Source organism: Miniopterus schreibersii (genome assembly GCF_964146895.1).
Source record: "Miniopterus schreibersii genome assembly, chromosome: 2".
Taxonomy (NCBI): domain Eukaryota; kingdom Metazoa; phylum Chordata; class Mammalia; order Chiroptera; family Miniopteridae; genus Miniopterus; species Miniopterus schreibersii.
This window is the reverse complement of record NC_138102.1, coordinates 126,056,541-126,079,970: the sequence shown is the minus strand read 5'-3', so window position 1 is coordinate 126,079,970 and position 23,430 is coordinate 126,056,541. Positions and strand designations below refer to the sequence as shown.

Sequence of the window (23,430 nt, the reverse complement as noted above, 5' to 3'; positions counted from 1 at the left end):
CCTCCATTGGCTTCCCATTGCCCCAAGAATAAGGTCCGAGCTCTTAGCCTGCCATTTAAGGTCGTCCATGACTTACCCACCGACCACCACCACAGCTCCCTCTTCCCATAAGCTTTGCCTCTAACTGTGCACGGTAACACTTGACAGCTTGTTCTCCATGCATCCTGGGCTACTTCACCCCCTGTGCCTTTCTTTTCACCATTTTCTTGCTTGGGATGCTCTAGACACTCTTTTTCTCTTTTTTCCAGCATTTTTTATCTTTAGGGGATCCACTCAGGCATCATTTCTCTAGGAAGCTTTCCTTTCACTCCCTGATTGAAATATACGCTGTCTTTTTATGTTTTCCTAGCATCCTAGGGATATTGCACTTACTATGTACTTAAACTATTTCTTTAATGGTCTTTTTGAGTCCTAAGAAACAAGGGCTTAGATTCGGTATTGTTTATTTTTGTGTCCCTAGGATTTAGCATAGTAGCTCAATATGAACATAGGAATGTTAATGAAGTGAAAACATATGAAAATGTTTTTGAGTATCATTAGGAAAATGAGTAACACAAAATTGATTGGAAAAGTTTGCATTAAGCCATATGTGTGTGTGTGTGTGTGTGTGTGTATATATATATATATATATACACACACATACATATACACACACATATATATTCTCTATATCTAGATCTATCTATCTATATATATATAGATTGATATTTTTTTCCCCCCTCTCCTTCTAACTTTATAATGTACTATGGCAGCCTAGCCAGGAAGAAAGGCATTTGGATTTTGTTTGTTTCCTACTGTAGATCCTCTCTATAGTTCTGGATTTTGTACTAACAGTTAGATAAAGGAGTCACTGTAGATGGGTGAGGCTGTGAAAGAAAGAGAATGGATTCCAAGAGAACTGTGGTCCTTGGGTGACTTATTGTGATGAGGATTTACATGTGATTTACATATCAATTTGCTCAAATATTCCATAGAAATGAGATAAGTTTTCAATTAAAGGGGCTATAAATATAGTCTAGTTCATCATTTCATCCGACTGGTTATTTTGCCAAGCACAGAGCCTGGCAGATATTAGGCCTTGATTAAATACTGATTTATTTCTTTCCTCCTTTTGTATATAATGAAAATGAAATGGTGATGTCAGTTTAAAACAAAGAAACTAACATGCTTTGTCCTTGGGTCACATGGTTTCTTGTAGGCAAAGGTAAGAAGCAAAGTGCTTCTGATTTTCAGTGCTCTCTCTTCTTTGATATCACTTTCTAATTTCAATATTTTGTAAAGTTCCCAAATATAAAAAATTATAAATATAGATTCTAGGGAATGTTTACATTTGTAATCTCTAATCTTGGCAGCTTCAACTACAAATTTTCTTATTTCGATTGGGCTGTAAAACTCTATCCTTCATCTGCTGCTATATGTCATTTAAGGTGCCATACACAGTTGGAGGTGTTACTTTTTTTGAAGAAATAATTTCATCTAACATATCTTGGTTAGTTAAATGTTATTGGCATGCCCAACAGTTTTTTCAACAGGCCGATGAGAGAATTAAGAGATGATGGTCACTCTCAAATTTTGAACTAAGAAGAACTTTCAGCTAACCTTTGTTTTATTTTTCTTGTGGCAAAAACTTGAAAATTAAGTAAAGGTTTATTTAGAGTACAGAAAAGTATCTATTGTCCTAATCGTTGGCCCAATGGAAGGGATTTAGGGAGAAGCGAGCAGATAGCATTTGATAATTTAATGGGATTAAAGCTAAATCTCATTATGAATACCTTTTATCACAGGCTAAGGAATGTGTTAGTCACCCAGAGAGAGAGCCTCTTGATGCTATGGAGTTAAGAAACATAGCAGAAGAAGTGAGCTAAGGATGGCTGGTTAAGAGAGAGTGCACATTTCCCATTCCCATGTCCTTTGTGAGACTTCCCTTGTTTCCTGGCACGCTAGCAGAGTAATAGGCAGTTTTCATAACTTTCTATTCTCTCTTCTTCCACTGGGATACATCATTTGACTTTCATGATTCTTTTCAGTCACTTAGCTACTCCCTGTGTGTTTTTCTAGTCCTATGTAACCTTTCTGAAAGGTACCTTCTGATTTTTCTTTAGATAGCTTAGGAGATGACTTTAATCAGTGATTGTGTGAGGTTTAAAGAAAAAATACAATACAAAGTGACTTGAAATATCATACATTGAGAATATTGTGTGCTTCTATTGAAAAAAAAATTTCAAATGGCTTCATAGTTAAAGGCAATGATATGATTCAATGCTATTAAATAAAGATAGAAAGGACATATGGAACTGAGGTTGTTTTGTCATATCTTCTTTTACAAGTGAAAACAATTTTACATATATAATACTGCCAGTTTTCTTCCGCTCTCAAAGACTTATGATTTGAAATTTTGCTGTGTCCATAGGTGTATTTAACAGTAAACGCAATCAAATTGATACTGTTGTAATTAACCCAGTTATTAATTAACAGGAAAGGAGCCAGGGGAAGGCCAAATATTATGGGCATTCATTTGTGCAGCTGACAGGAAGCTGCAAAACCACTGCTCAATTCCCCGCAGATCCCTGGGGGAAGGGACTGGACAGGGTGCAGAATAGACGTAAGCCCAGTACAGTCGGTCTTGGGGAAGCAGGGAAGGGACTTGCCTGCTATTCATACCTGGGAACAGGTCATCGGCTAGAGCAGGCATGGCCACTGCAAGCTCCGGAGGAGTTAAGATACTTAAGTTCCTAAACAGAAGAGTTTGCTCTCTTGCTTCTCTTGGCTCATGCGGGACTCTTGGGACTTTTGTTGCAGGGGGTGCACTTTCCTGGCTCCCCTGCATTCGCCCACATGCCTCAGAGCCATGTGGACCCCACACAATGGACTGAGGGACTGTACCTAGCTGAGTGGGACCCAGCGCCAGCCTGGAAGGGAAACTCTGGCCACTGGCTTTCTTTAGCTCTGCTGAATCCCCAACTGCACCTCTTCCAGGACTGGATTAGGGAAATGAGACTTTGGAAACCCAAGGATGTAATTCCACAAATACAAGCTTACTAACACAGCCCATCCTCCTGTAGGGGCCTCCGGAAATGCTTATGCTAACAGTACCCCAAGAACTCCACTCCCACTAGCAACCGAGAAAGACCATCCATGCATTTCTCGGATACAAAACGTCTCACTTTTCCTGTTTCGAGATGGATTGAGTGAGCATCTCCTGTTCTTCAGAGGCACTCCTGAGGCACTTCAGTTTCCTCTCTTGCTTCCTACCTTATAGCTGCGTATTTTTCTCCCATAACTCATATTTCAATGAGTCCTGTCTAACATTCATTTCTGTTGCTTTCCTGAGTTCATGTCAAGCAGAAATATGCCCTCTGGAAAATAATTAACTGTTACCAAATATATCATTTATCTTAAGCTTTTAAAGGAAGAGTACTAAGGGAGATTTCCAGTGATTTATTTCAAACTGTAATTCAATTTATGACTGATTCTGTCTAGATCAGAAGTCACACACAGGTGAGCAATGGGGCCAGATATGGCCCACAGACATATTTTATTTGGTCTTAAATGTGTTATAAAACATTTGAATTAATTACAAATATTTTACAGATGGGAGATTTCACATAAAAATCTAAATTACTAACTTGGAAAATTAGAATATCTGGTAATACCAAACCTGGATTTCTACATGGGCCCTAGCTGGTTAAAGCTGAAGTCTTCAGAATATGAGCTCTCTAGCTATTCACAAGTCCCTGTCTTGTTTCATTCTCATTTGTTCCTCCGTATCCCAGTAGACTTTTTAATTGGCCTAGACTCTAGACCAGTGCTCCTCACATTTTAATTTCCACATGAATCATCAAGGAATCTTGTTAAAATTCAGATACCTTTTCAGTAGTGGGTGGGGCTTGGGATTCTGCATTTCTAACAGGCTCCCAGTGACGTTCAAGTTGCCATCCCAAAACAATAATTCGAGTAGTAAGGTTTTAGACCAGTGATCCTCCATGCGTGGTTCTTGACCAGAAGCATCGGCATCTGTTGAATGGTGCACTCAGCAATCTGTCTTGTGAACCCTCCTGGTGATTCTAATGCACACTAAAATTCACTAAGACTTGACAACCACAATTCTAGCCTGTCTTACGTAGGAACACTCTTCATAAAATCACCTAAGTCAAGAGGTTTTAAACCCTGGCTGGACATTAGACATCATTTGGAGAACTTCCAAAAAGATTGATGCTTGAGCCCCAGCCCTAGAGATTCAGACAGAATTGGTCTAGGGCATCAGTTTATGTAAAAGTTCCTCAGTTGAGTTTAACGTATAGCAGAGCTGAGAGCTGTGCTAAGTAAAGATACTTTCTTGGCACATTACCTGAATTTTCAATAGCTCTCTTGTCAGAAGAATTTTTTTATAACTCTTAACACTCTTAAGTCCATTTTGGGGGGGCTATATCCTCTATAAAGCAAAACAGTGCTGATTTTTCATCATGTCCTTCGATCCTATGTGGTGTTTCATAAATCATCTCTTCACAAATGTATTTATTTTGAAAGCCTGTCTCACTATCTCCTTGCAGAGTGCCTTAGACTTCTGAGCTCCATGGATCAGGAAACATTTCTTGTTAATTCTGTTGACATACCTAGTAGATTAGGCTGTGCATGGCACAACTCTAGAAGGGCACCTTTTGTGTTTGTAGCCATCACAGATTTGTATATTTCTTAAGATCGTTTTCTGGCAAATGAAGGCACAGTGCCTTGAGGCAGAGGTGGCTTTTTCTAAATTGTAAAGTGGTGTCATTTGGGCTAGCAAAGGGTTGTATTTAGTCTAACAAATAAAACCACTATAAATTCATGATTTATAGATTTCCCTCAATTGAAAAGGATCCTGAGTAATCAACCATTTGGAAAATGAGCACTGGTTCAGTTTAGTATTAGTGTTAAGCAGTTCATATGTTTTAATTAAACTTAAGGTGGTAGTGATCCAGAAAACAGGGTAGTAGTGTTTCAATAAAAATTTGACAGCCGGATTTAATACCCAATTTATTTGATTATTGTAGATTTGTTTAAAAAAGTTGTGCCCATTATGTACTATGTTCTGAATTATGACATTATCAAGAAATAATTCTTAATATCACTAAAGCGTCTTAGAGTGTGACTGTGCTATCACAGGTTAGCCCAGTGATTTGTACCACTGCATTATAGAAAGCAACCTAGGAGAGAGAGAAGAGAAAAAAAGAAAGGAAAAGAGATATAATCAACTAGTCATTTGTTTGCCTTTGGAGATAATGGAAAGTTTCTCATTTTTACTTTTTGTTTGTATGTGTATGTATAGAAGGAGCAACAAATAATGTAAGCTAACTGAAAATAGAATGGATCCTTTGCCTTTGGGCTTAGAATGAAAGTGACTGTCTGTAATGTCACTTTACCACCTGCTGTTCTATTCGGCCAGAGTGGAAACGAAACATTTTCATATTGTAGCTGTCAGTACCTTGCCATATATATTTTCTTAATTTGAGAATGTCAACAGAGCATGGTTTGTATCTAACCCCAAGGATTCCCTTTTCGTTAAGGATTAAAATTCACTAGTTCTTGGTATAGGGTATTTGTCTACGGGGGAGCAGGTTTTGACATTTTTTATTAACATCAGAGAGTATGCCACGCTAAAGAATGCAGGCTCGCAGTTGCCAAAAAGTTATGTTTAAAATAGAGATCTAGCTATATTTTTACAGAAACTCATTAGTACTTAAAAAAGAGTTTAAAGCAAGTTTATCAGGCTTGCCTTTTATAATACCGTGTTATAAGAGGGGATTGAACATTTGTGGAAATCAGCATTGGTAGTCCCTAACAAACCTGAAAACATTATTTATATTATGTCTTTCTAGAAATCAGCAGATGTCCATGTGATCTGAAATGTCAACATTTTTCCCCCCAGCATCCCAGACACACTGCCTTTCCTATTTTTCTATTCAAAAAGCTTTTTAAAACAATAGACTTTAGTTCGGACTATTTCATCAGGAATAAAAGGATAGATAGACCAGGGTAGGTATGATCTTTTTAGTATCTCATAGCTCTGGGTGCCAATCCCTAGTATTTATTTATTTATTTATTTATTTTTTGAGAGTACTTTTATTAAAGCTGGGGACCTTGAAACAATGAAGGGCTTAGGATAGAAGAAGCACCAGGGAAGAGCCTAGGTGGGGCTGCTTCGGCTCACTGAAAAGTCAGAGAAAAGAAGCCTTGGAGACAGGTTCAGGAGGTTAGCCCGAGACCAGCTGCTGCTGCCCATTGCTTCCCTGGTTGCAAGTCTCATGGGTACTCTTAGAATTTAAGGAGAAAAAGCTGGCCTGAGAAAGAAAAGGGGAAGGAAGACATGGGTGTGCTCCTGGGAGGGAGAGCCACTAATCCCTACTATTTTTTTTTTTAAATTTAATTTTTCTTTAAAATATTACAGATGTCCCTTTTTCTCCCCAATGACCCATTCCACCCCATCCCATCCCCCTCCCCAGTCCCTCTCCCCACCATTGCCCGTGTCCTTGGGTTGTGCATATTTGCATATAAATTCTTTGGTTAATCTCTCCCCCTCCACCCACCCGCCCTCTTCCATCCCTCTGACATTCGTCAGTCTCATCTATGCTTCCATGTCATTGAATCTATTCTGTTCATCAGTTTAAGTTCTTTAGATTCCATGTATAAGCGAGATCATGTGATGCTTATCTTTCGATGCCTGTCTCCTACTATTTTTGATTTACTGTTTGACCTTTAACTGAGTCCCTTTTCCATCAACATAAAAATAGAATAGGATGCAGCAGGTAGAATAGAGATTAAGAGCATGGATGCTGAAGCTAGGCAGCCTAGGTTTTCACTGTGGGCAGGATTTTAACATATGTGCTACTAGTGGAAAAGAACCTTTGTATCACTTTTCCATTACTAGCAAAAGTGGACTGTTTGAGGTGAGCATTATGAAAATAATTTGTTCTATTTGCAATATAAAAATATTTTCCCCCTTTTCTTCCCCTTATCTCCCTACCCCCTCTCTCCTTCTGGTTCCCTGGAGTCACAGTGTTGGTTAATGGACACCATGATCCTCTTCAATACTCATTCATTCAACTAGGTCTGTATCTCCTTGGTGGGTTTCTTTAATATTTAATTAATTAACAAGTTTTGTCTGTGTTCACTCCTGAAACACCTCTATTGTTTAGTTAGGATTCTTTTATTTCGGACCTGGACTACTTTGAACCAGTCTATCTGCTTCTGTTTCCCTCCACCTAAAGCAGTGATTGTCAGCCCTTGCTGCTGCCGAGGGATGTTTAAAGCTTGAGGCGTAGGGCCCTCCTTCCAACAATGACTTCGGAATCTCTGGGTGAGGAACGGGGCATTAATATTTTTTAAAGATTTCTCAGGTGACAGATGTGAGATTTTGAGGCCGTCTGTTCTAAGGTCTCCTTTATAACTATGATTCACAAAATGTGACCCCCTGACCAGTAAGTATCAACATCACCTTGGAACTTGTTCGAAATGCAAACTCAGGCCCTACCCTAGACCTACTGAATCAGAAACTCTGCTCCTGGGGCCCAGAAATATGTACTCTAACCAGCCCTCCGGGTGGTTCTGATGATGCTCCAATTTGAGAGCCACGGCTCTATCACTGAACATTCCCACGCCCTTATATTTCTGACTGTGCACCACTACCAGATATTTTTGAGCATGTTCATTGTTACGTAGCTATATTTATTTTATTTTAAAATAGTACACATGATACTTTAAGTAGCTAAATTTCAGGGTACCATATATGCTTAAAGTGAACTTCATTGTTAATGAGAATGGATGTAAATTAATGGTGCAAATACTCTTGTTGATAAATGTGTCTCATATATTTTTTTTGTAATAAATAATTATATATTTGTTTTTGCCTTATAATGCAATGGAATAGAGTGAATAGAGTGTAGTGGTTGGGATATCTAAGCCAAGCAACCAAAGTCTGGATCCCATCTCTGCTAATACCAAACTGGCCTGGAAAGTTTACTTAATGTCTGTGTGCCTTGATTCCTCATCTGCAGAATGGAGCTATGGATAGTGTCTGTCTCAAAGAATTGTTAGGATTAACTGAGTTAATACAAGTAAATCACTTAGCAAGTGCCTGGCCCTTAGTGTGTGCTTCAAACATTAGTTACTCTTAGAATTGAAGAGCTGGCAGCTCTGTCATTTACTTGTTTTTAGTGTCTTTGATTTATTAGTATTAACCTCAATCTATTGTTTTTTTCAGGAATCTTTTAAAGCCACCTATTTAATTTGTAAACTAGCTAGTACAACCCATAAGCCCATTTAACTGGGTGCTCCTGCACTGCTTCCTGCCTTAGTCTCTTGAAAGGGAACAGAAAGGTGCTGCTGGCCTCACATTACTGGAACTCCTCTCTTTCTTCTCGGCCCTTGATAATTCGACCAGGGGAGCATATCAGTATCGGTCAAAAATAAATACAAATAAAAGTTCCAATTTATTTTGATACTTTCATAGAAGTCTTATACAGCCCTTGGGGCAAAGCACCCACCATGGAAGATTTGACTTGAGTCAGTGCTTCTCAAACTTTAATGCATGTACAAATTGCTTGAGGATCTCGTTAAAATGCATATTCCAATTCGGTAGATCAGGAGCTGGTCCTGAGATGCTGCCGGCAACTGCATGAAATACGAGAAAGTACCTGTTAGTCAACAATTGATGAGCAGTGGTAGAGATCAGGAGGTCAGGGGTAAAACCAGCTGACAAGTTAGAGGTATTGTACTTGTGTAGCTAATTTGCAGAACTTGAGGATGATTTTTGAGAAATATCATTAGCTATTATTATTAATTGGACCCTGTGAGACAAAACCCACAATCATAGCCTGGTTTTAATACCTCCATCTGCCTGAAGTTACATTAGATGAGATACAGAGCAGTGGACTTCCAGCATGAATTTAGAATGATAGATTCATAAAACTCAATGAATTCACCAAAGTTCAGCTAATTTCAATCATGTATATGCGTACACACTGTGTGTACATCTGTGTAATATTATGTAATGTATACACTTATATTTGTTCAGTATGTATAATTATATAACATAATTATATAAATATTAGATAATATAGACTTACATACACATACATGTGCACATGCTTACATACAGACAGACACATACATACACACATATACATACATAGTTCACTGAGATCCAGAAAAGTGGACACGAACTCCTTGAGGTAGTTAGCTCCTAGAACACCCCGAACACCGTGCAGCATTTTCCACCGAGGCTGTGAGCAGGTCAGGCTGTGGGGGAGCATCCCCCTCCAGGACTCAATGTCCCAAATGCTGCTGCAAACCATGAGCAGAAACTTCAGTGTTCTCGGGCCTGTGCATTTTAGTGCAGCACTCCACACAATCCTGGTTTTCATTCTAATAACTCTTCAGACAGGTTCCAAGACATAAGACCCAAGGAAAAAATTTGCATAGTGTATTTGGAGGACAAGAAGAAACAGAAATAATGAGAAGGGTGTTACCGTTTTCTTCACGGTAGTGTCCCCGCCGCAAGTGTACAGTGATCAGTTGCATGTCGTTCTGAGCTATAGGACTCTCATGCTCTATTAACTGTGGGGTTAGGAAAACGGCTTCTGGCAATTTTCCATCATGTCAATTACCTGGGTATTTACATTAGGAGAAACATTTTTATGATGGGTACAAAAAAAAATATCCTCTCTTCTCAGCATTTCCCCATTAGGCGTACAAAATGTTTTCCTTCCTATAAAATATACTTTAGGAGTATAACTTAGTGATGCCCATTAGATACCGGAGCTTGGAGAAGCAAAGGGTTCAGTTCAGTCTCTGGTTTATTATTAGTTCTTTTTGTATTTCATTTCTTGATCTAATGTGATTTGAGCTTGAGATTATTTGGAACACTAGTAATAGGTTTTGGGGGAAAAAAATCATTGAAAGAAGCTCTCAGAAAGTCTCCTGTAGAAAAATTTGGAAAAGGTGGTTTCTTTGTACTCTCAAGAACGTATTTATAATAAAGCATCAGGTACCTTTGATAATGAAAGACACAGTTCATATTTTGATCAATACCTCCCATCTGATACATAGTTCAGCTGGAATGGGACATGCCTTCATTTTTCCTCATGACATTGGGTGATTTGATGCTATTTCAAAAGGTAAATCTGTGGGTTTGGATCATAAAAAGAGAAAGTCTTTTAGGAATAAGCCAATAACTGAATTGATAAGGTTCAATTTGAGTTCCTTTACAGGCAAATTAGCTTTGAGCTAGTGTCAAAATTTAGTGAAGTAACACCACCTTTTCTGTTTCTACAATTGTGCTATTTTTAAACTATATTTTCTTCCCTTTTCTCTCTGCCTTCATTACCCCAAACACCAACCAGAGATTTCCCTGGGAACCTTTAAAATGCACAGTGAATTTCACTTTCTCCTCTTTCTACTACTAGCTCTTGAAAATTTATCAATTGTTTAGATGCCATTTAATATCAGATAATACTTTGTATTGCAATAAGAAGTGATAAAAAAATCAACTATTGAACTTCAGTGATTTTTTTTCTCAGGGACTTCAACAGGTATTTGATTTTCCTTGAAATTTATGCTAGACCGTTTTAAGTTAAGGCTCCAACATTTGAATTATATGTTTGCATTTTTTATTGAAATTTATGTGCACTACTTGCACAGTTTATGCTTAGAGGAACTAGCCTTAAGGCACAATGAATCTTTGTTTCCACTTTACCAAACCTACATAAATAATTTGCTTTTAGAGGTAACCACTTTGTAATCGGGCTGTCTAAAGTGCATATGAATTTGGAAATACATTTTACTGACAACTCCCAAGTTTCAAGAGGTAAGAATGCTCATTTATAAATAGTAGTATTTTCCTACTCTCTTCAGCTGGAAATGTGAATCTGTCAATTAAGAGTGTCAAAGAACTCTCCAACCCTGTACAGTGACTCCCAGCTACTTCAGACTGTTGAAACAAGAAAGACCCTTGGGCTCCTTGCTGTAGGATGGGCGCCCACCCAAGCAACTGCCACTCACTAAATAGCTAAAAGCCCCCAACAGAGTATTGTTTTCCCCCTTCAAGTGATGGTGCTAACACACATGATGCGCTTGGCGTTATATCTGTGTAAAAGGTTTTATGGTTCATTTTTAAAATCTGTTGAGAATGGTATTGAATGGTAAGCTAGTATTCTTTGAAAACATTTAACTACTTGAGTATTTAATATCTGTGTTTTATAAATATACTTAAGATAGTCATAGATGCTATTAACTCTTGCCTTAGTTTTGGGTGGATTGCTACTCTTGAACGATGTGATGTCGCACTCTTCTGGCTTTCCCTTATCTTCTGACAGTGCCTGTTAGTATCCTTTGTGTGCCCTGTTATATGTGCCCATTCCTCTGCCTGTTTCTGAAGTATCAGTGCTCCTCAAACATCTTCTTAACTCTCTTCTAAGCTCCTCATTGGTTATAGTCTATTATATACATGTTGATGACTTCTTACATCTGCTCCCCAGCCCAGACCTCTCCCCAACACATCAGACCTGTGTATTCAACCTCTTAATAGATACCTCCATTGGAATGTCTCAGAAGCCGCTCAAACTCAGGAAGTCTAAAACAAGATTTTTTCACTATATGCTTCAGTCATATTGATCCAGCTTTTTTTTTTCTTTTTAAATCTTCACCCGAGGATATGTTTAGAGGGAGGAAGAGAGAAACATCAATTGGTTGCTTCCCGTACTCACCCCAACCAGGGGTCCAACCCACAACCTAGGTATGTGCCCTGACCAGGAACCGAACACGCAGCCTTTTGGTGCACGGGACGACGCTCCAACCAACTTAGCCACCCGGCCAGGGCGATTCCGTTTTTGTTTAGTGAAAGAATCATGCTCTCTAGTACTTGTTTGCACATACGCTTAGCCTGATACGTACTTTTTCTCCAGCTACCTCCTATTTACGTAACAGATCTCACAATGAACTTTCTCCAGGAAACCTTTTCATATTCTTACGTTAAGATTTGGGGCCTCTTTTATATAGCAATAATGATAATACAGTAATACTATAGTAATATATTATAGCATATAATATAGTAATTTGCTACATATAATATTAATACATATTATATAGTAATATAGTATTTATAGTAATATAATATAGTAATATAGTACATATAGTAATACATGACAGTAATATAGTAATATAGTATAATAATATAACATATTTATTAACATAGTATTAGCTATAAAGGTGATGATGATGATGATCATAATGATACTCTATTAATTTCTTATTGATGCTGTAACAAATTGCCACATCCGTTGTGGCTTAAAATAACACAAATTTGTTATCTTACCGTTCCAAAGGTTGGCACTTTGACACTGCTTTCTCTAGAGGTTTTAGAAGAGAATCCATAAATTTTCTTGCCTTTTCTATTTCCTAGAGGCTTCCTGCATTCCTCAGCTCCTGTCCCCCTCCATCTTCCAGGCTAGTGATGGTCTCCAGAGGACTGCTCACACTGTATCGCTCTCACACTGACTCTGCTGCCTCCTGCTTTCATTTTTAGGACCCTTTTGGTTGTTGAGTATACCCAGATAATCCAGGACATTCTTCCATTTTAAGGTCACCTTATTAGTAACCTTAATTCCTCTTTGCTGACTAATCTAGCATGTGCACAGGTTCTGGGAATGAGGGCGTGGACGTTTCTGGAGGGGCATTTTTCTGTTTGCCATAGTAGCTTAGCAGCTGTTGAGAACTTACCACTTGCTTGGTACTGTTCTGCACACCTCACGTATATTAACTCACACAGTCGTCAAGAACTGTGAAGGGTGTGAGATTTTACTTCACCTTAATTTGCAAGCTTGACAAGTCTGCCTACCATTGTTTCAGGAATGTTGACAGAAGACATGAAACTCCTGCATTAGAGACAAAAAACTTTATTCTTCTAGCTATTAGCATTAGCCAGAGAATCAGCATTTTTTGTGCCAGTTTCCCGAGCCCCCGTTCCCAATAGCAGTGCAGAGGTCCAGTGATACCTGCATATGCAATGGATTATATTACAGTTGAGGAACCCTGAGCCTAGGGAATCTGATTCTTTTATAAATGATCGTATGTATGACCGTCCTTCGAATTGGAGAGGATACTATATTTTTGCCATATATTTTTGTTGGAACAAAAAGGCAATGTCAGTGCTCACAGACATATAAAAATGTGAGAGACCCTTGAGAATTGTATTTCAACAATAGCCCTGGTAGTAACCCTGTGAAATAGTTGCAATTATAACCATCTTCATTTTACAGGAAAGGAAAATGAGGGGCATAAATGGTAAGTAATGTGCCCCATTAAGTAGCAGAATTGAGTTTTGAACTAGGCTGCCTGGCTTAGGAGCCCACGTTCTTAATCTCTGCTCGGTGCTGCATCTATTATACCGTGTACTCGCAGTAGCACATACACTATACTGCAATTTCCTTCTGTGTGTCTATGATATATATACTTTTTAACTTGTTTGTATCCCCCATTGGTTTTTAAGCTCCAGGAGAGTTTAATGGGACTGTATCTTTATTGTTCAAGGTTTATATAACCAGTGCTCAGATCAATCTGGCCTAAATGAATACATATTTCAGGAATGCATGAAAATATATCATAAATGAAACCTTAATAGAGGGGAACCTTTGCTTTCAACCTGCATTCTCTTAGGTAACAGCAAGTCTTGGTTACGTAACAAGCATCAGTCAGTTTGGCTTGTCACTGAATGATGGGGACAGGGGCCAATAGTGTGTTTTCTATGTTTATGCTTTGCCATGTCCATTAAAGCAAAGACCATGAGTTTTGAAAGTAAGAAGATGCAAAATGGGATGAGGGAAATTAAAGTAGAGCTAATTTTAAAAGCTAAATGGGTGAGAAAATGACGAATATTCCCTATGCATATGGGATAAGTCCTTTGGCATGGGAATTCATCTTCAGGGAAAAAAGAAATTAGACAACACGTGGAAGTTCTCCTCCTGTGCAATTAACAGTAATCAGTCAGTGTTGAGGAAAAGTGCAGAAATGAAAAAGAAACAGAACACATTTGAGTGTGTGGCAGGAGGATCAGCAAAAAGCAGCACATGTGATGACACAATGCTAATTCAGGAGAATGCGAGGAGTTTGAGAAGTGGAGTGCTGGGCTTGTGAATACAAGTGGGACTGATGAAAATCTGGTTATAGACCAAAGTGTGTAGCTGAGCCTAGTCTTTTCTGAAGGAAAAATGCCCAAGTAGAAAGTTCATCAGGAGCAAAGTGTTTTGTTTTAAAATGTTGTAGGACCGGTTCGCTTTTAAATTTGGTGGCAATGTATCCAGGGATAGTGAGGCTTCAACTCTCCTTTCAGATGAACTTAAAAAGAGCCATTTAGAACCTAATCTGTGTGTGAGTAAAAAAACCATCAGAATATGCACTTGAAAGGGAGAAAAAACGTTGGTTGTCCTCATGTTAATAGATACCAAGAATGTCTGGCTTCTATGAATTTTGTCTTATTAATACTGCTCTTTCAAGTGCAATTTCTATTTTGACTAGCCACATAGGGTAACTGTTAGAACAAGGAGTTCTATTTTTTATATTTTAGCATAAAGGTTTATATAAGTAGTATCTTGAGCAAGTGACAGTCATGGCATAGTGAAAATGCAACTTTTTTTTTTTACTTACTGTAACTTTAAAATTTATTTAGCATCCCTTAATGGTGATGTGGGTATGTGCTGTGACACTTTTTCTCTTACTCATTCTTAAGTAGGTTCTATATTGCATTATGTCATAAAATAAAATATTAATCCAGAAATCAAAGTGCCTAAGGTAACGTACTAAACCAACACTTCGTCTTTGTTCAAAGACAAGACTCTTCCTCTCCCAAGGGAAGGCCTGTGATGCATTCGATTCCCCAAGGTGGGGATGACCTGGAAAGATCCTAACTAGTGATAACATTGATTTAGCAGGTTCTGTGCTTGGAACTAAGTGCTTTACATGAGCCATCTCACTTCATCTTCACAACAACCTGCAGGGAGGTGTCATTAATATCTCCATTGCTCAATGAGGACCTGGAAACTGAGAGTGAACACTTTTTTCAAGGCCCCACAGCTCATAAGAGTTAGACCTGGGTTTGTATCCCAGAAAGTGTGGCCTTCAAAGCTGCACCTTTTAACAGTTCTGTCCACTGCCCTCTGCTAAGAAGACCTGGGCAGCAATGCTGGGGAGATAACTGGGATGGTCATTGAGATGCTGCGAGAGTACAGCATGGAAGACAGTGTGGAGGGTGAAATTTAAAGGGGGAAGTGAGGCAGGAAATGGAAGTCAGAGGTAGGTCAAAAGCCTGGGGATTTCAGAGCAGGATGGATTTGGAGGGGAAGGACCAGGGCAAAGAGTTCAGAATGTGTCTGCAAATTTGGAGCCAGTATGTCTGAGGGATATTTAGCAGGGAGGTAGGGAGGTGACTTGCAGGAGCAGCAGTGCACGTCACATGGCAGAGAGCAAAGCTGTGGAAATGGTGACCAGAACTGCAGAATTTAATGCTTTTTTTTTGGAAGAGTATTGGTAATGGTTACACATCTGTGTGGTTTGTAATAGCAAGCAAAACTAGAAGTAAGCTCTGTCCAGCATGTCTTGTCATCACAAGGCAAATTATTAGTTTATTTTGAGATTAATTTTTGAATATCAGCCATGTACTTGCTACATGTTCCTCTCAGCATGGCATTGTCAGGCTAGTGGACATTTTTCGTGGCACCTGATCTTCCCCAGAGTGCAAAGGAGGAGGCTGCAAGGCTCTCTAATGGTTTAAGCCAGACTAAAGGGAAGGAGGCAATTCCAGAAGGAATAGGACATTGGGGGGCTATCAAGTAACAGTCTACTACAAAGGTGCTTAGGTATTTCCCTCTAGAGCTCAGAGAGAGCTGTCTGGGCGTGTGGGTGGTGACGGATGACATTGGAGTGGGTGAGAACACTCAAAGAAAACCGGTAACATGAGTAAAAAAAAAAAACCACACCAAAAAATCCACAGTTGGAAATCCTGGGAACTTTGATTTTCAAAAGTCAGAGGATGACAAGAAAGTAAAAAAAAATGAAACAACAAAAAAGAAAGGCTAATCTAAGATCTAGGGCCTGTTATAATAGCCCCTGATCAAACTATGATAATTGTCAGCAGAATTTAAAAAAAAAATGAACAGAGAGATGTCTACATGAGATTTTGTGATCTTAGTTATCGAGAGCTCTTTCAACATAGTGTTAAAGGTAGAAGGCAAAGCATAGTGCATTGAAAGAAGCAAGGAGAGAAAGTCAGATTTTTATGTTACTTTATGTAATCAAACTCACTAGTATTATATGAATATTTGCTATCTGCCTACAGTTTTTAGACTGTAGTAGTTAATTGGAAGCAGACTACTATGCATAATTTTATCCAGGATTTTTTTTTTGACCTTCCAAGTAAATTAGATTCTGAAACATTGGCGTTTTCCTACCTCTGTTTTCAATGCATATTAAAGAGTTATGGTTGCACATTTTAATGGATATAGCCTCATGACAAATATATTTTGCAAAAATGAAAATAATTTCATTCATTGTAAACAGGTCAGATCTTCTTTAAAGTTAAGCAAATGACTACTTCAGTTATTGGAAGTATTTTTAAAGATAGTTTCATTGAAATATAGTGACATGCAGTAAACTGCTCATATGTAAAGTGTACGGTTTGATAGTTTAAGATGTGAGCAAACCCATGAAATCAGCACCATATCCGCCACCCTCAAAAGTTTGCTGTCTTTTTAACCCCTTTCATCTTTATCTGCAGGCCTCTAGTGTCTACAGTCTGACAGTATAGATTAGTTTGCATTTTCTAGAATTTTAGAAAATGCAGTCATGAATCATATAGCATGTATATACTTTTTTCTTCCTTTTTACTCATATAACTTTTTGGGATTCTTCTTCCTATGTTGCTGCATGTATCAAGAGTTCATTTCTCTTTATTGCTGAATTGTATTTTGTTATATGGACATACTACACTTTATCCTTTCACCTGTTGATGAACATTTGATTTATTTCCAGTTTTTGGCTACTCGGAGTTAACTTGTTTTGAACATTGTGTACACGTCTCTATATGGATATATACTTCATACAGGTATTCTTAAAGTATAAATCTATCACGAGATTCCTTAAGTTGTGAAGGTGTAGAGTAGAGAGGCACAGTTAAAATCTCTCTCAGTAGTAGTTAGAATAAATCCAAGTTTCTTCAGTGCTTTGTTAGAAGGTTATTAAGTGTGTAGTAGCATAATCTAATTTATTTTAATTTCTCTTTTTTTTTTCCTGCTGCCATCCATAGTATGGTTCCCTGTATCTACTTTAACGCTTGTCTGTGTCTGAGAAGCTACCTCCTATTACTGAGCTCTCTGTATTTTACTCTGTTCTCAATTGCTTTATCTTTTTTCTTTCTTTTTAAATTGCAGTTTACATTCAGTATTGTTTTGTATTAATTTCAGGAGTACAGCACAGTGGTTAGATAATCATATACTTTCCAGAGTGATCCCCCTGATATTTCCAGTACCTGTACGGCACTATACTTAGTTATTACAATATTATTGACTATATTCCCTATGGTGTTCTTTACATCCCTGTGACTATTTTGTAGCTACTAATTTGTACTTTTTAATCCCTTTACCTTTTCCACCCAGTCCTTCAACTCTCCCTCGGTCGCTTTATCTGAATGTGACTGCATTTGCTGAAGAGTCCTTGTCTTGTTACCCAGGCCTGACTTCCATGCCCTCAGACCTCTGGAAACCAGTACAAAACCAGCGGTCTGCGTAGGTCCCCACTGGCTGGCTTTTTGGCATCGACCTTTAACTGCCCTTCACCATACCTGCTTATGCTGCTGGTCAAACTTTTGCTGTTTGATGACTGCTCCCTGAGTGTACTTTCCTCTTTATTCCAAACTTCCAGACTCATCTGGCCCACGTCTGGAGTCTTCTTTTTGTGCCATTTGAGCCAATCCAAGTCCCTGTGTGTGGTCAGATTGGCTCACTTAGTCTTGGGGACCTGACCACTCTGGGCTCTCAGAGAGCTCCGGCACAGAAGTGTCTGTCTTGCAACAGGCTTGGTTCCAAAGGATCGTTCCTGTGTCAACAAGTTCCTGCAAGGGAATAACACCAGATGTTACTGCTGTTGCCATCTGCTGGTGGCAGGCAGAGTTGACACAATATTGTTCTGTCATCTAGTTCATATTTCAGGAAGGTTTCCACTTACAGTCTTAAATGGAAGAATGTCTGTTTGTGTACCTGCAATTTGTACTAATTCTTGGACCTATATTCTTCTCCATCATATACATCAGCCTCACTGACCTTTCCACATGTGTCATTTCCACCTTAGGGCTTTTGCATTTGCTGTCCCCTCTTAGAAAACACTTCCACGTATCTTCAGACAGCTGGCTTCTAAATTTATTCCATCTTAGGTGCAACGTGACTATCTTAGAGAGGCTTTTCTTGGCCACGCTATACCCACCTTACCCCACCCATCGATCACTATCTTACTGTGTTATATTTTCTTTGTAGCATTTTTCATTTACTAAATTTCTTTCATTTATTACTTGTTAATTGACCTCCTCCTACACACACCCACATATGCATATAAGTGCCACGAGAGAATGGGGCAAGGAGCTTGAAGTACAGAACTAGGCTTATATTGAGCAAAGGAGATGCTCAATAAATACTTGTGTAAGTAAATACATATAGTACCTCTCTCTACCTGTTGAAATCTTATTTTCAGGTCCAACTCAATACTATCTCTTTCAAGAACTTCTCCAACCAGATTTGTTTTCTCTCTTCCAGCACTTTTTATTCCTTTCTTTTTTTTTTTTCTTTAAATATATCTTTATTGATTTCAGAGAGAGGAAAGGAGAAGGAGAGAGATAGAAACATCATTGATCAGAGAGTCATTAACTGCCTGCCTCCTGCACGCCCCCTGCTGGGGATGGAGCCCGCAACCCGGGCATGTGCCCTGATCAGGAATCGAACCCCGATCGCCTGGGTCCTAGGTCAATGCTCAACCGCTGAGCCACACCCGGCCGGGCTCCTTCTTTATTTCTTGTGTTAAACTGTCATGTCCTCATTCTTTGTTTAAAATGTTATGGATACAGGGACCACCCCTGATTTATTTTAAAATACATTTCAGGCTTAAGAACACAGCAAATACTGAGAAGATGTTGTTGAAGTCATAAATAAAATCAACCATATTGTAAGACTGTTGATGATTTTATTCTTTTTACTATCATGAAATATTTAAGGCCTACAGAAAAGAATTAATAATATTATAAATAATATGCATGTACCCATTACCTGTTTCAAAAAGTTAATATTGAAGACACATTGGAAATCCCTTGTGTGTGATACTGTGATTTATAACTTATGGAAGACCAAATAAGTGTTTCTCATATATAATTCCTTCATGGTTCCTGGCTCACAGCTTTCAGAACCCTTGTAAATTTCTAAGCCATTACAGCAATAAAGTTGTCTTTTGTTAAGTTAATGAAGTGACTTTTGAATTCACTTATGGATGGGGCTGGTTGCCAGGGAAACCAGCCCTTTCGTTGGGGGTTGGAACTTTCTGCCCCATTCCCCGACCTCCTGGGAGGAGAGAAGTTGGAAATTGTCAATGGCCAGTGATTTAATCAATCATGCCTATGTAATGAAGCCTCCAGAAGCCCCAAAAGACAAGGTTCGGAGAGCTTCTGGGCAGGTAAATACCTGGAGCTTTGGGAGTGTGGTGGGCCTGGAGAATGCATGGAAGCTCTGTGCCTTTCCCTTACCTTGCCCTACTCTTCTCCTCTACTTGGTGGTTCCTGAGTTATATTCTTTTGTAACAAACTGGTGATCTAGTAAGTTAAATGTTTCTCTGAGTTCTGTGAGCCACTCTAGCAAATTAATCAAACCCGCCTGAGGGGCGGTCATGGGAACCTCTGATTTATAGCATCTGTCAGAAGTACAGGTAACAACTTGGGTTGTGACTGGCATCTGAAATTGTAGGTTGTGTGCTGGGGGGAAGTCTTGTAGGACTAAGCCCTTGACCTGTGGAATCTGCGTCTATCCTCGGGCAGACGGGTAGACAGTGTCAACATCGAGTTGAATTCTCCCACACCCAGCTGGTGTCCAGGAATTGCTTGTTGGTGATGTGGCCAACCCCTTTCCCGCTTCCAAGTTGAAACTGGGTCCAGGAACCTCTTCCTTTTCTCCTTCTTTCATTCCTGAAGCATCATGACTCTGAATTTGGTATTTATCATTAGAACATGTGTGCGATTGTATGTGCACTATACCACTACCGACTGTCTTGGGATGTGTGTGCATGTGTGAATATTCACTTGTAACACATGGTATTATTCTGCTTGTTGTTAAGTAGTATATGGTAAGGGTCATTTTACATCTTAATTGTTCCCTCAACATTTTGTTTCTCAGATTACCCATGTTCACACATGTAGTGCTAGCATCTGGTGGTGAGATGATTCATGTCACTTGCTGTATACATTCCTTTATCTATTTCACAGTTCCCTTGCTTGTTACCTTCATGAGTGGCATTTAGTTTTCCATTTCCGCTGTTACAGAAATACTGCAGTAAACATTCTTATACCCTTTTTTCCCTTGGCATCCTGGGGAGTGACTCCAGGGTTTGTTTTTATTGGGAAGTGTAACTTCTGGAACAGAGACTATAAACATGATCCCATTGTGATTAAGAACAAGGCACTGAGCCAGGCTGCCCGGGTTTGAGTCCCTACTTCTCCACTTGCTGCCGTTCTCAGGAAGCAACGAGCACCAGCTACTTGCAGCTCTTCTCCTGAGCGGGCATGTCCTACCTCAACCCCTGGCACCCGGCACTCAGCTTGGCTTTAAGTCTCTCTGGCTGTGGCACATCCTGCCGGAACCGATTCCCAGCTGCCACTGCCTGCTCCTGGAGCCAGAGCCCAGCGGGCCTGGGCCTTCACAACCAACCGTTACTTTGCATTTTTGTACCATTTCTGGCCCACGGAGAGGTTCATTTTCAAGCCTGCAGATATTTTTTAGTTTTCCCTTTTAATATTTTATGTATCATCACTACATGTTTGGAGCGGAGGGAGTACATCAAAGCATGAACTTATTGATACCCTAACTGGAAGTTGAAAATACTTCTGTGAACTTTCAAAATAAACACAAATCTTAGAATCATCTAATCATAGATTTTGGAGCTGGAAGGGATTTTCGAGATAATGAAGGCCAATAACCTTGTTTTATAGATGAGGGAATTGTGGTCTCGAGAAATTAAGTGATTTACCCATGTCATATCTCTAGTTAATGGTAAAGGCGAGACCAGAACCAAAGCCCCCCTGTTCCCTCAACAGTCCTTTTGCCACTACATTCATCATCATAGTTTTCTCTATATTTGCATGTAACATTTTTATTTTTAACCGGACTCACAAAATAAATTAGAATTTAAGAATTTAGAAAAATGATGTCCATTTTTAATCAGATAGAACAGGCTTTCTTTTGAAAAATATTGAGATAAAAGTAAGTATGGTATTCACTGCATTGAACGGAATATATTCTCAGTAGAAGGCACTATGTCTTCTGACTGTAGATTCCTGCTGCATTCGGTTTCCTTGACTTTTTGAAACTTATCAGGATGGGCCCATCAATAATGGTGCTGATACGTCCAGCCTCCGACTGCATTGGGTCTGAAAATGAACTGTGATGAATGGACATGGCCAGAGTGTACGGTGATAGCCTATATGTCTGCTGTCATGCAGAAGTGGCAGGTAGTTTAATTTAGGGGGAAAAAATTACTAAGGAAAAGCAAGTATTCCTTTTAATTAGGATTTCTTGACTTTTTTAGGATATGACTTTAGAATCTGGTATGTTTGTTAAAGCCTTTGGAATTGTTTTATTCTATTTCTAGATCTTTTAGCTGTGCCTAAGCATCCGTATGCTGCTATGGAGAACTGGGGACTAAGTATTTTTGTGGAACAGAGAATACTGCTGGATCCCAGTGTGTCATCTATTTCTTATTTGCTGGATGTCACCATGGTCATTGTTCATGAGATATGTCACCAGGTATGAGAAAAAAGGATCAGGTGTAAGTATAACTGCAAACTGTTGAGAATGTAGAATGATTTCAGATACTTAAATTAGGAGCTAAGTTATTATCCTCCCAATTAAGTTTTAATTATAGATGGAGCACTGTGTCATTCTTTCTGGAAGATACGTTGTTTTTCTTAAGTGACAGCGTAAACAAAAGCAAACACACTGATCATAGTGAGTAAGCAACTGTCATTTAGTTTAGTGGAGGAGTGGGATGGCACTGCCACCCAGCAGCCTCTTTGGAGACCCTCTCCATTCACTCTTCCTTGTCAACCTCACTTTATTTTCTTGTGATTATTGGTGTGCATACATGGTAAGTTCAGCGATGGCGATGATTTATTGCATTGCTGCAAGATGCAGCTGAGTTTTGTGTACGTGTCAAAATTTGTTCTTGCTGAAATCAATTTGTTATTCCCGTTTTCCCATCACACAGACACTTAGGAAGTCTTTCACTAACTCAGCCATAGACTCTTTGTTCTCAAATGATTGATATTTTTTGTCTTGGCATGTGTAGAAATTCATATGTAAATTAGCCAACTTTGTAGTGAAGCTAAGATAAAATTAATTTCATTTTGATTTTATGCACTTTCTTACAATGAGTGGAAGGCATTACAGAGGTTTTGCAATGCTTATTTGACTCTTGATTCTAGTGAGAGAAAAAACCCTGAAAATAAACGTTCATACTATACCTCTTCTGCTTAATGGTAACTATGGATAATTCTTGAGTGACAACACCAGAAATCTCATACTTATGACTTCAGTTTGTTATAAGCCCAAAACCCTTTTTTAAAAGCTAGCTAAACTTATGTGGAAAATGCTGTCAGTTAAAGAAGGTGAACTGCTAAATGCTAATACATGAATGCTGACTTAATGATAAATTGGTCCAAGCCCTACGACCATTTACCTAAATGTCAGCCTTTTGCAGTGAACCTGTAAGATGTTTGTACCTGTCAGGCTGGCCAGCTTGGACATGTGTTCCTTGCCTCAGAGACTGTAAAGATCCATTGCAGAGATAACCAGGACTCCTCCACTGCACTAAATGAGAGGGGTTTCTAGCTAAAAATACTATTTTTTGAGGCAAAAGCAGTTTTCTCTTTGGACATTCCTAGAAACAGGTTCCATGGACAGTTCTGTTGAAATAAGAGTACATTGGTCATGTTATCATTGTTCCTAGAACTGATTTCATTTGTTCTCTATTTTAAGTTGCTTTCTTGTTATAGCTTGGTAGGCTATTTACTAGAAGGGAAAGAACCAGCTGCTGGGAGAAACATAGAACAATTTTCACTGTCATTACCAAATTATTTTCTGTGTTACCCTCTCTTCCCACCTATTT

General features: G+C 38.9%; 1 protein-coding gene across 1 annotated transcript in view; it reads left to right on the top strand.

Moving 5' to 3' along the window:
• Positions 1 to 23,430, top strand: part of TRHDE (thyrotropin releasing hormone degrading enzyme) — a gene marked incomplete at its 5' end in the record, with an annotated part of 326,090 nt that overhangs the window by 150,377 nt on the left and 152,283 nt on the right. The window contains one exon of the mRNA XM_081130892.1: positions 21,916 to 22,070. Coding sequence (XP_080987018.1) covers positions 21,916 to 22,070 — 155 coding nt within the window. The remainder of the gene's footprint in view (positions 1 to 21,915; positions 22,071 to 23,430) is intronic.